The sequence below is a fragment of the Gracilinanus agilis genome, chromosome 4 (genome assembly GCF_016433145.1).
Source record: "Gracilinanus agilis isolate LMUSP501 chromosome 4, AgileGrace, whole genome shotgun sequence".
NCBI classification, from domain to species: Eukaryota; Metazoa; Chordata; class Mammalia; order Didelphimorphia; family Didelphidae; genus Gracilinanus; species Gracilinanus agilis.
This window is the reverse complement of record NC_058133.1, coordinates 414547755-414565839: the sequence shown is the minus strand read 5'-3', so window position 1 is coordinate 414565839 and position 18085 is coordinate 414547755. Positions and strand designations below refer to the sequence as shown.

General features: G+C 34.2%; 1 protein-coding gene across 1 annotated transcript in view; it reads left to right on the top strand.

Moving 5' to 3' along the window:
• The first annotated feature begins 244 nt into the window (after window positions 1-244).
• The window catches only part of LOC123246643 (nesprin-1-like), a 144159-nt gene continuing 126318 nt past the window's right edge, over window positions 245-18085 (top strand). The window contains exons 1-3 of the mRNA XM_044675467.1: window positions 245-387; window positions 8070-8149; window positions 15571-15632. Coding sequence (XP_044531402.1) covers window positions 245-387; window positions 8070-8149; window positions 15571-15632 — 285 coding nt within the window. The remainder of the gene's footprint in view (window positions 388-8069; window positions 8150-15570; window positions 15633-18085) is intronic.

Sequence of the window (18085 nt, the reverse complement as noted above, 5' to 3'; positions counted from 1 at the left end):
CCTCCTGGTAGTTCCCAGTCTGCCCCTCTGCCCGAGGTTCCTTCAGCAGTCTTTGGGGCTGCTTCCACTGCTGTGCTGGGTCTGCACAGGGTCCTCACTGGAGGTCCAAGCCTGGGCTGGAGATAGTTATTCAAGCCTAGGGCACTGCCTTTGCCTGCGCAGATGCTCTTAGGGCACTGCCTTCACCCCCACAGAAGGTAGTGAAAAGTCCCTGGGCTGGAGATCTTTATTTGCACCTGAGGCGATGCCTTCAGTGCTTGGAAAAGGCCATGTTTTAGAGGTCTTTGTCCTGGCCCGAGGAGGTGCCTTCACCCACGTGGAAGCTCAGGGAAAGTCCATGTTCCCCCCCCCCCAGCCACCTGGGGTCCCTCATCTTGCAGTACACAGGTACCAGCCCTGGGGCTGCCAGTGATTATCTGGTTGCCCCAGTCCTGTTTTCACACTTGTGTGTTGGCGTTGTGCAAGGTGTGAGGTGTGGGGCTTTGGGGAGGGGCTTCTTCCTCTTGCGTTTTAGTGAGAGCTGTTTCACCCCTTTATAGCATGGAAATGCCCCGATTTTGCGTACCTTCAATGTTGCGCCCTGTTGTGGGGTTCCTTCGTTCCTCTGGACTCGTTTTTATTTCCCCTTGAGGAGTCCTGTATGCTTCAGTCAGGAGAGATCGAGCAGCTGCTCCTTACTCTGCCGCCATCTTAACTGGAAGTCTAGACCTCCTCCTTAATTCTAAATGAAACTTGTAAATTTTATCAAATATAAAAGATTTAGTATTATTTTAAGGGTTGGACTTATGATTTCATTTGTTCATAGAGGACTTGTTAGAGGATCAATTCACAAATAGTAATCTGGGCATCCTTGGGGGTTCCCAAGATCTTTCAGGGAATCTACAAAATCAAAAGTATCTTAATAATACTAAGATACTTTAATTCTAAAATGGTATCAATACAGACAATCCACAGAAACAAAAGCTCCTTGTATGGCAGTCCTCCATTTTTAAGAGTGTAATAGAGTTCAAAGACTAAAGAGTTTGATAATCCTTGCCCTAGGTCAGTACAGGCTAACAACTACTATGAAATTCATAGTTTTACAGAATTGATTGAAGCAATGAAAGATTAAATGACTGAAGTGGGACTGGTCTTCCATATTCTGAGGAAGGCACACTCTTTCTATTCACTTTACCATATTGACTCTGAATGGATTTAATATGGCAAGTAATATTTTGAGGGACATTCCTATGAGACTATTAGGTTATTTTTATATCCTGAAACTTTTAGGTATTATACTTTACACATTGACATAAAAACTTTGAGGAGTATTATTCTTCATTAAAATTGCATTTAAAGCATCTTTTTTTAGATGTTTGAAGACTGTCTTTCTCAAGTACCTCTCACTTAGGAAGCTGTGCAGTTGGTCAGCAAGCAGGGGGTAGGACCAAAGAATGAGAGAAATAATGGCAGTACATTTAACTGAGGTGTTGCTATAGCAATGCCTAGAGGATAATGCTGCTAGGCTGGTTGGAGGTTTCCTTGGTGAAAACCTGTGTTTGGTTTGGATCCTGATTGAATTAGGGCTGCTTCCAAAACTCAGTAGAACAGGTGGAATATGTTGAAAACAGACTTTAAGAGTCACAGCAAGATAAAAGGTACTATTTTTCTCTGTGTATATAGTTTTCTTTCATTCTAAATTCCAGTCATAAGCTTAGTTAAGTGATGTGAAAAACCAAGTGTTATGATGTGTACCAGGCTTTAAAAATGAACTCTTTGGTTTTATAGATGTTTTCTCCAGTTAAATGAAATTTTAATTTTTGGCATGGGAACCGACACTAATTTTATTCTTATGGGATTTGAATACCTGAAATCACTAAGAATAAAAACACTCATTATGGAAAATGTAAACAAGTTTTCTTTGAAAACAGAATAAATTTTGTTATGAATATAAATCTGGATGATCTTTAGAAATTTCTGTGGGTTTTTAAAAGTAATAAAATATTCATGTGAAATGTATTGATAAAGATGAGAATCACCTTTAAGAATTCTTTGGAAAATGGAATGAGGTATATTTATCACTGAACAGATATTATTGATTTTGTTTCTAATATTGATAGAAATTATTTGAGCATTTACCATATGTAAAATATGTATACTGATACATATATGCACGTATCACATATGCATTTTATTGGGAAACATATGAATTTAGTAGAATTATTTTACGTATGAAATTAATAATATAGAAATATTTTAGTTGATTTTTAAACTACTATTGAGGTCTGAATTTCCCTAATTTACAATTTTTCCTATTATTAAACTGAGGTAGAGAGTACAAAATGATCAATTACCTATATTTGGACTATGCAATAAATAGAACCAGACATTCTTCAGTGGCTTACTCTAGGGTTGGGAAAACCTTGTTCCTTCTTACCCCTCAATTTTATTCATGGAGAAGGGGTCTCTACAACATTAGAGTAGAATTGTAAAAGTATCTGGCAGGAAACTTTAAGGAGAAGATTTAAACCAGGTTAATTGACTTTTTAAAAATTGTTCATTCATTTTCTGTCACTTCCAACTTCTTATGATTCCCATAACAAGTGTTTTCTTGGCAAAGATACTGGAGTGGTTTATCATTTCCTTCTCCAGGTCGTTTTACACATGAGGAAACTGAGGCAAACAGGGATAAGTGACTTGCTCAGGGTCACACTAGTAAGTATCTGAGACCAGATTTGGACTCTGGATTATGATCCTTCCTGAATTGGATCCCAGTAGTCTATCCACTGGACTACCTAGCTACCCTTGATTGCCTTAATACTTCCAGTTAATATTTTATAAAGAATGAGTCTAAATACTAATTCATCTTAAATTTGTTAAGAAGATTGAAATTTAGAGCTAAAATTTTTACTAGTTTTGAGCAAAACACTATATTTAGCGTTTGCTAATACTTGGTTTTAAAAAATATTTACTTTTTCATAATATATGACACTTTTTGCCTCTATGAAGACAATGTAACAAAAGAGGAAAAATGTGGTTCAAATTTTGCCTGAGACACTCTATGATCCCATGCAAGTCACTTTACTTCTATGTCCCTCAGGAAAATCTATAAGACTTATTTACTAAATCAGCCATTTTCTATCTTTGTGGTTTTAGAATCTCTTTACATTCATTCTTAAAAAATGCTGAAGAACTCAGAGATTTTGTTTATATTAACTATATCTGTCAATTTTTACCCTATGAGAAATTAAAATTGCTACCATTGAAAATATTTTTCAGTTTTTTAAAAATAATAATGAATACAATATATTTTAACATAATAGCATATTTTCCAATACAAAATTTAATGACTGACATTTATAAAATATATTTTTGCAGTTCTCTTAAATGTCTGACATTAGAAAAACCTAGATTTTTATATATGTTTTTGAATTCAATCTGTTATAATATTTTGATTGCAGAATCTGAAGAATACCTATGTCTTAGTATGAAAACAGTTGTGACATTAGGCCCTCTTAAAATATCTCCGAAGTAGACCACACTTTGAGGAATATTATGCTAATCATAGACAATATGTCAGTGAGAAGAGTTCAAAATCATAGATCTTTCATGCATACATTGTTCATCCATTAATTAGGTCTTGGATAACTAAAACGATCCATCAAAGAATACCATGCAGAATCTGATCAATTTGAATGCTTCCTGGTCCAATTTTTCTGTCTTCCACCATGTTACACTCAAACCACATATCAGTAAGTAGCTAGCAGATATCACTGTTTTTATTATCTGCTTGTACTTAGAATTCTGCAATCAGGTCAGCTTCCTGCTTCAGTTTTATGTGGACTAGAAAAGAAAAAGGGTTAACAAGGCTTCACTTTCTTGAATTTTAATTAATTTGATAAGTATTTATCAGATGCTTGTGTTTAGAAGTCTTTGTTACACATTAGGAAATATAATATTTACTTAAAACTTGGTTACTGCACTCAAGTTGTTGACAGTTATGATATGAAAACAAAAATTATAAAATATAATGACACGGTACATTAGAGAAGTCATAAGCCAAGTGCTATGTAGATCAAATTACATCATCATGGACAGGAGTGATCAAAGGATTAATAGAAAAAATATCATCTGAATAGTTCTAAAGAACTGGTGAGCGGCGATGTGGTGTTAGTGAATAGAGAGCTGGCCTTATAAACCTGTGTTCAAGTTCCACCTCTGCCATATTCTGACTATGTTATCCTAGGCATGTCAATTAATCTATCAGTTTCCCAGGCAACTCTTTAGGACTATCTAAAATGCAAAGAAAGCACTGATTTGTATTTGGACTTTCCTACACCCATGAAATCACAGATTTAATTAAAAAATTATTGCTTGGCAATCCACAAGAAGGGGATAGAAAGAATTCCTGGCATTTAGAACATGTCTAGTAAAGGCAAGGGAGTGGAGATGGATGGAGTGTTATTATATTTCAACTTAAGCTTAGAGTGGGAGGAAGGTATTAAGAGTAGTTGAGACAAGAAATCACAAATCATGTTAAATTGTGGAAGGTAGTGATTTGGATGTGTGATGCACCAACTACAAAATACACACCCTGGAGTTTTAGTTTTATCCCATCCATGCTTTGTGCTTACTTCTTTCATCTTCCAAGAATTGGAGTGACCATCATTTGCCAGTGGTTTAAACATTATGTGAGCAATATGGACTATGAGAACAAGGCAGAGGGCAGAGTTGTGAAGCAGTTTCCATAAATATCTGGGCCAAATGTTATTCCTTTTTACACTCTTCAAAAGTGGCCCTCCTTTCATATTTCAGCTTGTAGTATTATTTCCCCCCAATCTCCCAAAAGGCATAAAAGAGGATTTTTTTCTTTTCTTGTTTGTTCATTTCTGTTTGGAGATAAATGTGAGGAGGGAGATGATGACAGGCCATTATTTTCTTTTTGGAGCCTACTCTCCGATCTCTCACAAACTATTTTTTTAAATTCAAATTCAAGAAGTTGACTTAGCTAAATTTAAGGTCTCCGTATTCTTTCCAACTTCAAAGAGAATAACTGGTAAATAAAATAAGTATACAATAACTGGGAAAATAGTTTCCTAAACTTAGAAGAATTGATATTTATAAGCAAACTTGGCTTATGTACTTATATTCTGGAAAGAAATGAAGATTCATATGTAAAAGAAAACATTTTTAAATAGACTCAAGTAAGAGAATATATAGCTTTAGAAGTCACTTAAAGATTACTTTGTCTTGTATTGTTCATTTGTATATGGTTCATTATCTTGTATTACAATAAATGGATGTAGCTATGTAATGAAGAATTTTTAAAAATTAAATATACACATAAAGCTCTTTTCTTTTAAATGATATTTAATACCCCAATGATATTAATCAATTGAAAACAGAGAAAATGTAAAGCTTTTGCTTTTCCCTCTCTTAATCTAAGAGTAAAGCATTAAATCATTAAAATTGAAATGAATTTCCATGTTCAAATGAAACACTTGACAAAAAGTCACATATCAGGAAATTTTTCAATACTGTCTTCCCTCCTTCGATGCTGATAAACTGTCCCAAAAGGAAGTGATTGCACACTTGTGGTAAATTTCTTGCAAAAGCAGGCAACAAATGCATCCTTTGATAAGTTAGAATTGCATTATAACAAGGAGTAAGCTTGACCAATATAGGGTCCAGGTTCTTTTTCAGAAGCTTTGTTCTGCATTCTCTGGTTTAAAATGCAGTTCATAAAATTAATCAGTCTTTCTGTCACACTTTTTACTATGTGTGCTTTATATGTGCTCATTAATGAGAATAGTTTTAAAAGTAAGAGTTTTCTCCATCCCTCATATATTCAGTATGCATAGACATTCCCTTTTTCCACATTTACATGGCTTTTTATGGCATAACTACCATTATTCTAGCCAAATTTCAAGTCCATTCCAAAACATATTATAACCTTTTATAGGGGGATCAAGTGAAATTATATATGTAGTCTGCGATCATAAGGATTGCAGATCAAAAGTTTGAAGGCATGTGTGTAAATTCTTCAATAATTCACTAGTGGGGCTCCTTTCTCCCTCCTCTAGTGTATGTCTCAGTTCCTCTCAATTTTTTTTATTGTGTGTGATTCTTGCCCTTGAGAATACAATATATCACCCTTAGTATATGTTGCATGAATATACATATCTCCTTGTAGAACAATAGCAAGAAAGGGCCTTAGAACACAAAACTCTGTCCAAACTATTCACATTTATTGCCTTCATGAATAATTTTAAGGCAAGAAATAACTTTCCATAAAGGTGAAAGTATATTTTTAGAAATGACAAATTAAAAATTTTTCTACACTTACATCTTTTTCTTTTTTCTTTTTTGTGAGACTGGAACTCCCTCACTTCCTCAAACTAGCAATGTGAATGTAAGGGCCATTCACAGACTTAATTTCACTGATGATCAGCAGAGAAGTTTTTACTGGCTCCTTTTTTTTTTTATCTGCTCAGGAATGACTTTTCCTTAGGCAGCCAAACACCTTTCCCCCAATCCTGTCCACACCTAGGTACTCACCATATTGATACGGAACTTTGTACAGACACACGATGGACTTTAGTCCTACCATAGGGCTCAGAACTTCCAAACACAACAATTCACCAGTCTCATTAGCAGGCTTTATAGGCAAGGTCCACAATCCCTGCTTGCATTTATTTTACTCCTGTAGGGAAATGTGTTGCACTAGAAGCAGAATGTGATAAACTTGGTGCTATTGCTGGTGCTGTTGTTATTGTTGGTGGTATATGTGTGTGTGTGTGTGTGTGTTAACAGTAGCATGTGAGTTATTCCTGGTCACAGAAAAAATGCTGAAGGCCATGTTTTGTTCTTGTAATTAATTTGGAACCCGTTTTTTTTCTGCAGAATAATTGCATTTTCTAAGTTTTTTGCCAAGTCTTCTTTTGAAAAGTGATACTACATGCAATTTAGTTTTTTCTTTTACAAACTTAATAAAACTTGAACTTTAAAATGCCCCAAATTATTGTGCTTATCACTATTGATTAGCTGAATGACCCTGAAAGTCTTGGTTTTGATAATGTAGAAATACAGCATTGAACTGGGCATTCTAATTTTTTAACCAATACTGATCAATTATAGCCAAATAGAGGAACCATTTCCACTAAAATTTAAAAAAAATAAAGATTGTGAAATTTTAATAGTTTGATAGCCCAAGTCCAAGATCAGGATATATAGATTCTCTCTTTTTTGCCATGACAAATCTCTACTTGCTCTCCTCTCTCTGTCTCTCTGTCTCTCTCTGTCTCTCTCTGTCTCTCTCTGTCTCTCTCTGTCTCTCTGTCTGTCTGTCTGTCTGTCTCTCTCTCTCCCCTCAAACACATCACCACCCCGACACACATCACCACCCCCATCACTACCATCACCACTACCACTACTGCCACCAAGACCAACTCTTGGCCAAATTGTGAGATCACATACTCATTTAGTGTTTACATAATGTGTTTCATTCAAAGAGCAATTTTATTTTAATTAGAAGTGTTTAATTTCCCAAGACCGAGCCAAGGGTACATTGGTTTATTGGCAAATCTCAAATAGGTATGTTACAGAACAGAGGGCTTTGTGCCTTTGTCCTTAACTACATACATGAGCTATGGCAGTTGTCCAGCATGACATACAAAAAGTGCTTGAGTTTGTTATTGGCTATTTACACTAATAAAGAACAAAATCACTTTGCTGGAATTTTGCCACAATAGTAGTTCTTTCTTCTTAGACAAAATATATTCTGATTCCTATACAAAAGGACATGGTTAAGCATTTTAATGAATTGCCTTATTTTTTCTGTCAAAAATGAAAGGCTTAGACTATAAAAACCAATATTTCTCAAGCCCTGTGGTCTATTGAGCAGGATGTCCTGCGCAACGGGAAGAGAGATTATGTGAGAGAATTTCAGGGCTGGTGATATTTCCCTCTGTAAGCTGTCAAATATGAAATTAACTATAAATGCAAAATTTTCAAGGGTGAAAATAGATTTGTTTCACTGTTATGACACAAATTTTTTTTTGATGCTTCCCACCCCCATCCCTTACTCATAGGATAAGTATTCATAGATTTCCTCAAGATATTTCAAGCCCCAGAGTATTCTTTGGCTACATTCGTTTGGACAAGATGAACTGTAAAGTTCTTTCTAGTTCTAATTCTGTATTTCCATGAAATTACTAAAGCTTTATGTACCTGAAGTTTTTTATTTCAGTGAGCCATGAGATGTTTGTATAATCCTACTCTGACCACATCATTTTATTTTGAAAATATCAGGGGGGAAATGTTAAATAACAAAATGAATGGAAAATTCTTTGGAAATGATGATTCAGTGATGGCTTGAATTTTTATTATGGTATAAAAATTAGTAGTCACATATCCTTATTTTAATTTCATTTGCATTGTGTATTTGACACCCTTAGGTTCACATTAAAGAGTTATTTCAACTATCACTGAAAAAAGTAGATATTTGATAGTTCTTCCATATAAACAGCTAACTTGACTAATTTTTATCCCAAAAGGGATCTTTATAATCTTTAAAACTGTGTCCAAAATCAGATCACAGTGCTCTTATTCCATCTTTTATACTCTTTCAGCTTTTAAATTTAATTTTCTAAAGCAACAATTCTGAGCAAAGCACACTGCTAGGTGCTAATGCTAGAGTAGATACAAAGTTTAGATAAGATATGTCTAGTTTCACGAAGCTTATAAAATAATAGGGACAAATATGATATTTGCATCGATCAAATCTCTACATTTAAATAGTCATAATTATTATTAAAACGGGGCAGCTGAGTGGCTCAGTGGATTGAGAGCCAGGCCTAGAGACTGGAGGTCCTAGGTTCAAGTCCGGCCTTGGACATTTCCAGCTGTGTGACCTTGGGCAAGTCACTTGACCCCTATCGCCCACCCTTACCACTCCTAGGCTAAGGACAGTCCCTAGCCCAGATGAAAAAGGAGGAGGGTTGGGCGTGGGGCTTGCAACCCCACCCTGTAAAAACTACATCTGCTAAAGAAACTGCAACCTAAAGTAGGGGCAGCTGAGCTAGCTCAGTGGATTGAGAGCCAGGCCTAGAGATGAAAGGTCCTAGGTTCAAGTCCGGGCTCAGACACTTCCCAGCTGGGTGACCCTGAGCGACTATGTGTCCCATTGCCTACTGGTTGTGGCCCTATGCTCCTAGAATGGAGTCCCAGGATAAAAAAAAATTATTAAAACACTTTAGTATTTGGGAGGTGAGAGGAAACTTATACTTCTTTGCTAGATCCTCCAAAGACACCATTTCTTTTGTCCTATTGATCCAAGTAGTTTCTGGCATATCTATTATTTGTGGATAGTAAATCATGTGTCTATAACGGGTCATTTTGTTCATTATCTGCCTAATTTACTGAGCCTCTCTAGATAAGGATAAATAAACATTTTAGAGGAAAAATCAGGGTACTTATTCATAGGTGGGGCTTCTCAAAAGAGAAAGTTGGCCATTCCTACTAAGTTTTTGGTTGAAATCTTAATATTTTTAAATAAATGAATAGAATCACATACAATTTTTGTTACATACACTGTTCCTTTTTATGAGGACTAAATGACGTGGATGAAAATATTGGGAAAATGCATTTGACACTGTTATACTTTTTTTTCCTTGGGAGAAACAGTGTGATATTATAGATAGAAAATTGACTTTGAACCTGGAAAAGCTCAGTTCAAATCCCACCTCTGACTGACTGTATGATCTTGGGAAATCAATTAATCTCTCATTGCTTTAAGCAATTTTCTAAGACAATAATTTGCAGAGAAGATGCTGATGCACTGATAATTTCTTCAACCAAGAATAACATAGCTTTGAAATCATAGGTCTGTTCTTAAATACAGGAAAATAATATCTTCTTAAATAAAACTTTATATACAGTAAAAATAGTCTCATTCAACACCAACAAGATATTACAATCTGTATAGATCATAGTTATGTTTTGTACATACTGTTAGACATTTGCTATCAAGATACTATTTTTTATACATGTAATATAATTTAATCATACCCAAATTACAAATTTTATAAGCCAAAGAAAAACTTTCAATTTTTGACAAATGAAGACATGCTGAGTTGATAAAACTTAAGAAATGAAAAAAAATTTAGAGGAAAAAATAGTAGGAAGAAATGATGGCAGCAAAATCAGAGAATTCTGTTTTGTTTTGTTTTTCTTTTATTTTTACTTAGGACATAGTTGGCTTTGTCTGACTATATGAACTAAAAATATATTTGGAGATCCCATTAAAATCTGTTTTCACAGTTCACATATTGAATGGAAAAGAAGCTTAGAGGGAATTGTTGGCATCTAGAAACATGTAATGCTACAAGAAGATATAATCTGAGCTTTCCAAAAAAAGGTCTTTTAGCTGAGGTCTAAATATAAACACAGAACTTCACTATCAAATGGAGCAGCAACAATAGCAGTGGTGGCTCATGAAGGTGGTGACTTTGACATTTTCTCTTCCTCCCCAGCCAGATTTTCTTTTTTTGAGGGCCTCAGATGGTTCTTGAGCTATTTTATTTTTTTTAATCCTTTCCTTACTCAAATGTCCTTCACCTACACTTTTAAGTGTGTGAGTTTCTATAAAGATGCATATCTCTTTTATATTTCTTACCCCTCTACTTTTTCTTTTAAATCAGCTTCTTTTGAATAATCTGCTTTTTCATCCTCATCTTCTTGTCATTAATCCCTACCCATCTTGCCATATATAGAACTATATGTATCAAAGTTCCATGGTAGGCTTCATTTATCATTCTTTCTTGATGGATGTAAACACCTTAAATCATATGCATTACTCCTGACTCTATTTTTGTTATTTATTCCTTGTAAAATTTCCCCTTAAGTTATACTTTTTGTTTTCCAGGGCAATGCAGTTTTGAAATTTTTATATGAGCTTTTCCTCTACCTCTCCCTCAAATTTAAGATTAAGCCCTTTTGGTTTTAAAATAATGCCTACCCTTTGACCTAGCCATACCACTACTGGGTTTGTACTCCAAAGAAATAATAAGGAAAAAGACTTGTATGAAAATATTTATAGCCTTACTTTTTGTGGTGGTAAAAAATTGGAAAATGAGGGGGTGTCCATTGATTAGGGAATGGCTGAACAAATTGTGTATCTGATGGTGATGGAATATTATTGTGCTGAAAGGAATAATGGACTGGAGGAATTCCATGTGAACTGAAAAGACCCCCAGGAATTCATGCGGAGCAAAAGGAGCAGAACCAGGAAAACACTGTACACAGAGACTGATATACTATGGCACAATTGAATGTAATAGACTTTTCTACTAGCAGCAATGCAATGATCCCGGACAATCCAGAGGAACTTATGAGAAAGATCTATATCCACATCCAGAGAAAGAACTATGGGAGCAGAAACACAGAAGAAAAGCATATGATCAATCATATAGTTCAATGGGTATACAATTATGGTTTTGATGTTAAAAGATCACTCTACTGCAAATATGAATAACATGAAAGTAGGTTTTGAACAATGATACATGCATGTATAACCTGGTGTAATCGCTTGTCACCTCTGGGAGGGGGAATGGAATGGGAGGTGGGAATCATGAATCATGTAACCATGATTATTTTAAATAAATAATTAAAAATACTTTAAATCGAAAAAGAAAATATAAAAAAATATTAAGCCCTTTTTGGGTTTGTATTGGGAGATTTCAGAATTTTCAGACAGAGGTCCTAAAGTGATAGAAGAATGAAGCATAATAGAACTTAGAGCTGGAAGAGTATCAAGTAGTGCTTCCTGAATGCTATGTAGAACATTCTCCAGGGATTTGTCTGCTTTACTCAAGTTGCAGAGAACAGCAGGATACAGTTGATTTTCCTGACTTAACAAAACACCTAATGACCCTGGGCAATTTGGCCTATTAACCACTTGTCTACTGTACAGTGACAATATTTGGTTCTTATGAGAAACCATTTGAAAAGGTTTTTTCCCTTAATTTTAATAGAAACAATACTAGTTGTACTTTAACAAAACTATAAAACATTTTAAAGCTATTAAGACAGCAAAATCACATTGTTGATATCTAAAATTTTTTCCTCAGGCTATTTGTTCTAAAGATAGAGGACTGTCCAACTTTTTATCTCAGCCCAGAGCCTAGGAATGGACTAGCTTGTGAATAATTTTTGTTCTCGTGTCAAATATGCTTGGAAATTAAGAGGGCCTCTGATGAAATTATTATAAAGAATGTTGCTCTAATTATCTGAAATCAGGTATGCTTTGAATCAGATGGAATCCTTTGTGTATATAATAATGGATCTCTCTTACAGCCACACAGAAAGCTCATAATGTGATGGGCATACAGTGATGGGCAAACTTTTTAAAGAGGGGGCCAAAGGAAAGGAGATTCTTATCTGTCAGTCTGTTTCTAAGGCATCTCTTTCGAGTTCCATTGTATTTTATCCTACTCATTGTATTCCTCAGATTAGGAATAATGACGAGAGGTCAGATAGAACATTTCAGGGGGCCACATCTGTTTGCCATAGTTTGCCCATCACTGTCCTATGCCATGTTATAGATCTTCTCTTCAAGCAAGGGATTTTTTAAAGCCATTTAATTACCATTAGAGAAAGTTGTATTACCAAGATGTTATATGGCATAAATTCAGGAAGAATTAATGTAAATGCTTACATTTGAGAAAAAAATAAACCTTACATGTACAAGATGAGGGAAGTTTAGTTAGATAGTAGTTATTCTGAAAAAAAAGGTTTGAGGTTTTTAGGGACCTGAACATTCATTATAAATCATTGATACCATGTGCCAGTCAAAAAGATGTAATAAAATCTTAGACTACATAAGAAGGTGATAGCTTCAGGGAATGAAGAGATGACCTTCTCACTGTAATCTGCTGTGATCAGACCTCATCTGGAAGATACTCTTTAGTTCTGGGCACCACAGTTCAAGGGCAGCTAGGATGATGAAAAGGACTTGAATCTATTTCATAAGAAGACTAGTTGAAGGAATTTAAGAAGATTTGCCTGGAGAAGGTAAAATTCACGGGTAACAGTAATTTTCTTTAAGTATTTGAAATTATTTTATGTGGAGGAAAGATTAGACTCCTCCTTGACCTTAGAAGATAGAATATTGTGCAACAATTAAAGTTCCAAAGAAATGTTATTTAATAGAACCTTGAGTGAAAAACTTACTCCCAATTAGAACTGTTCAAAATTGGAATGGACTGCCTCAAGAGAAGATGGGAACTTACTCATTGGAAGTTTTGAAGTAGAGTCTAGATGACTAGTCTCCAGATATGCTATGTTGTGGTTGTTTTATATATACATTGCATTAGATGACCTATTGGGTCCCTTCCAGTTCCCAAATTCTTTGATTCTGTAATTTTGAACGAAGTAACTGTTTTGTTTGTTTTGGGGGGTTCTGCCTGAAAACGAAGTAGATAAGTATGCAGAACAGAGACCATAGAGGCAGAGACAGTAAAATTTAATAAAACTAGACAGTTTTCTGACTAGGAAGGACTGTCTTTTCATGGTCCCAGCTCTTTATGATTTTATCTTCATATTACCTCTGATTTTTCTGCTTCCATTGTGGAATAATGGCAATGATAGTTTATCTTCAAAATGCCTTCCATAAACAACTTTGTAGATAGTGCAAGTATTCCTAATTTTATTAAAAATGATGAAACACAAATTCAGAAATTCTGTGACTGGTTTAATATCATATAGCTAATGTAAAGTTGGAAGATCTTGTTTCCCATGTTCTCCCAGGTGAGGGCACTTCTGCACTCTTCTATAAGCAGTCTTTTCTGTTATCTCTAAATGTTATTATTTTCCTTCTGTTCATTTTATCCTGTGTTTATTTATTTTAATGCAGCTATTTGTATGTTGTTTTTCTCATTAGACTTCTCTAATTTAATATTAATAAATCCTTATGAATATCATATTTTGGAGGCATTGAATATTAATTTTAAAATCTATACTACTAAGTGCCAAAGTGATGATTTGAATCTATTTCCCAATTCAAGGCATTAGTATTATGTTTAAAAAAAATCCTTACCATATGTTTTAGAATCAGTACAAAATATTTGCTCTGATTTTTGGTTTGGTGCTTTTAGATTCTAGTGTAACCTGCTGAGAGAAGTTCCTCCTCATCTTATATCTGCATTGACTTTTTAGGGATCGTGAGATGATCTTGATTCTATTATTGGTGATTGAAGGGTAGAATTCTTACCTAATGCTCCGGAACTATGTATTATATTCCATTGTGATTGAGCTTCCTCTTTAAAGATGCAATATACTGTAATGGGAAGAACATTGAGTTTCCTTTAGAACAGATCACAAAATCCTCAGGCTGATGTTTGGAACTTTCCATAATTTAACTCCCATCTACCATTTTTTAAATTTCATATTATTGTCCTTGATGCACATTCTATTCTAGGCAAAGTGACCTGCTAATCATTCTCTCTATAAGACAGTCCACTTCACCTCCCAACTCTTGAACTTTTGTCTGAAATTCACCCCCTCTTCAGCTTTGTTTCTTCAAATTTCTAGCTTCCTTAAAAGAATAGCTTAGGTAAACCTCCTATATGAGACCTTTCTTGATCCATTTATTAATAATATGAATTTGAAATTATCTTATATTACTTTATATTTACCTATAAATATACTGCCATCCCCCAGGAGAAAGTAAATCTTTAAAAATCAGAGATGATTTAGTTTTTGCTTTTATATTCCCTGTCCCTAGTATTGTCTTGCACATAAATAATTTTTTAAAATCCTTATATTCCATCTTGGAATCAAAGCCAAGTATTTGTTCCAAGTAAGAGGAGCAGTCGGGGGCAGCTGGGTAGCTCAGTGGAGTGAGAGTCAGGCCTAGAGACAGGAGGTCCTGGGTTCAAACCTGGCCTCAGCCACTTCCCAGCTGTGTGACCCTGGGCAAGTCACTTGACCCCCATTGCCCACCCTTACCAATCATCCACCTATGAGACAATACACCGAAGTACAAGGGTTTAAAAAAAAAAAAAAAGAGGAGCAGTAATGGGTAGACAATTAGGCTTAAGTGACTTTCCCAGGATCACAAGCCAAGGAAGTGTGAGGCTAAATTTGAACCCAGGACTTTCTGTATCTAGGCCTGACTTTCAATCCACTAAGCCACCTAGCTCTTATACATACATATTAATAGTATAATAAAACTTTATTAAATTAAACATTCTTCATTTTTTGTGGTTTCCAGGTTTTATAGAATTTCTTAAAATGTTACACCAAAATACTGAAACAATTTGCAAAAGACGACACATTATAGGAACGTTCTGTCTTTATGTATATTTAGCATATGATAATAATTGATGAATTAATATATTAATTACAAAATAATATAATTGATGAAAATCATTTCAAGTTAATCTGCCTTTCCTTTCAAGGAAATTTTTGGCAAAAATGAATAAGGATAAACAACAATCGTTTTTTGTAGTTATGTTATTATTGTGATGTTTTCCATGCTATTAACTATTAGTGCCCTGATAATATTTAATTGGTATCACTCTCCTTTTTTAGATGAGCAAGAGATTGTGCAAAAGCGGACTTTTACAAAATGGATCAACTCTCATCTTGCTAAGGTACTAAATACTATTATATTTTATTTATACTAAGTGCTTGATACAAAGAAAATATTATAGTTACTTAATCATGACTTTGGAATCCATTTAATTCTACTCATGTCTATAAACCAATGCAACCTGTAGATGACAATTTTAATTTTGGGAAGAATAATAAATAATAATATTGTATATGTGACTATAATCTGTTGCGAAGTTGTTAATCTTTGTGAAATGTTTCATCAAATCCTCTTTTCTAAATGATATGTTCATTAGATATATGTTTAATAATGAGAATATTTTTTTCTGTCATTGAATCTCCCAAAGTAATACATAGTGCTAGATAAGATTATTTCAGTTCACCTGGATGTTTTGTAAAAACAACATACAAGTGTTACAAAAGGGTATTCACCTTAGCACTTTGATCCCTTGGCCAAAATCATTCTCTCAGTGGAGCTTTAGGCATTGTAACTCATCAAACTTTTGGTTAATCCACATATACACATTGTAATATGACTTTCATCTATATTATTATAGATAGTTAATCATAATTTATTCAGGTTATAGCTAGGCCCTGATTAGTGCCAATAATGAATTCCCCTCACATTATTCAGATTCACACTGCATAGGTGTATTGTGCTGGAACCAATTAGTGTAATTTACATAATTATAACTTTGAAGAGAGTTAATGGGGAGAGATTGTTAAAGAGGGGTGCTCATTGATGGTTATTCTCATAGATTGGGACCAAAGACAAAACTGAAATCTAAAGTTTTGCATTTCATTTGGGAAAACAAATACTGACTTCAAGAGAGCCTCTGAATTCTTTCTGTTAGGATCATTGGGTTGATGCTTTTATCTCTAATTTGACAGGAGAAATCATTTGAGGAAATATTGAAAGTAATTTCTGACCTCCATAGAAGTAATAGGAGTCTGAATGCAAATTGAAACATACTATTCTTTACTATATTTATTCTATGAATTTTTTGTCCAGTGTAAGCAATATGGATCTTTTTTTCACAATATGATAAACATTGAAATATATATTATATAATAATATATGTTAAGTCTATATCACCTTCTTGGTGAGTAGGGAAGCCAAAGAGAGACAGAGAGAAAGTGAGAGAGAAAGAGAGAGAGAGAGAGATATTTTTTATCTTAATAGAAGGAATAGGAGTCTGAATGCAAATTGAAACATACTCTTCTTTATTTCATCTATGAATTTTTGCCCAGTGTAAAAAATATGTATCTTTTTTCACAATGTGAGAGAGAACATGTATTGTAAAACACTCAAAAAATGAATATTGAGAAATTGACAAGTAAAGTGGAATAAAATAAGATTTATCCATACCAAAAAGTAATTTTTGAATTGGCGATGGTGGGAGTGTGGAGGGGTGGGGTGTCATAATGCCTCAAAGTCCATTTTCTTGCTCTTTATTGTCTTTTTCTCCTATATTTTTTGCTGGGGTAGAGACACCATGTAGACATAAAAGAAAAAAAATGAAATAAAGACCCCTCCCCTCCACACAGTCATAGTGGCTGCTGATATCCAGAATATCATACAAATTCTGAAGCTTTGGAAATAATTCTTTATTGGGATTGAGGGGAGGCAGAGCATGGTACAGAAATTTCTTTAGTCAATTTTGGAAGGATGCAAAGTTGAGGATGATTGGGTTATTGATAAATTCATTGTATTCAATTACCTATACCTATGTGAGGATAGTATGCTTCTTGGAAAGCATATATGCAAAAAAGTATTTTTTAATGTGGGATGAAAATTTATTTTTTAAACTGGGAAAAGTTTTTATTTTATTTTCAATTAATTCTAGGGCTAGGAGGCAGATAAGGGGATTTTTGCTGATTGAGAAAAAAATGACAAGAAAAGCCAAAAGTATGAAAGGACATTCCAAATGTTGTGCTGTCATAACTTGGAATGCCCTTTTATACCTTTCAAAATAACAATGAAAACATAATGATAATTGGCAGAGTTCTCTGTAGGATATATAGGGCAGATTTATCAATACTTCCTCTAAGTATTATTAGCAGATAAATATTTTATGAACTCCAAATGAAATATGATCTGTCTTGACTGGACTGCAGTAGAGAATAGTTGCTGCTTATGATTCAGCAAGTTATGTCAAGCATGAAATGACTTTCAGCACCCTTGAAATGGTAACTCACTAATAGAAAAAAGATTTTTTAAAAAATTGAAGATTAACAGTCTAGTTCAAGATATTTGTCTTTTATTCTTCTATTCCTAAAATACTGAAAACATGGTACTAAATATTTTCTAAGAGGTTTGTTTTTAATTGTATAGATTTATCTTAGGATAATTTCTTTGTGTTTCATTTTATTTTTAACCCATTATGTGTTTATTGTTTTGATAAATGGAAGTACTATTTGGAAATTGTATTGAACTTGGAAGCAAGATAAATCTAGGCTCAAATTCCATCTTTGACACTTAGTAATCATTAGA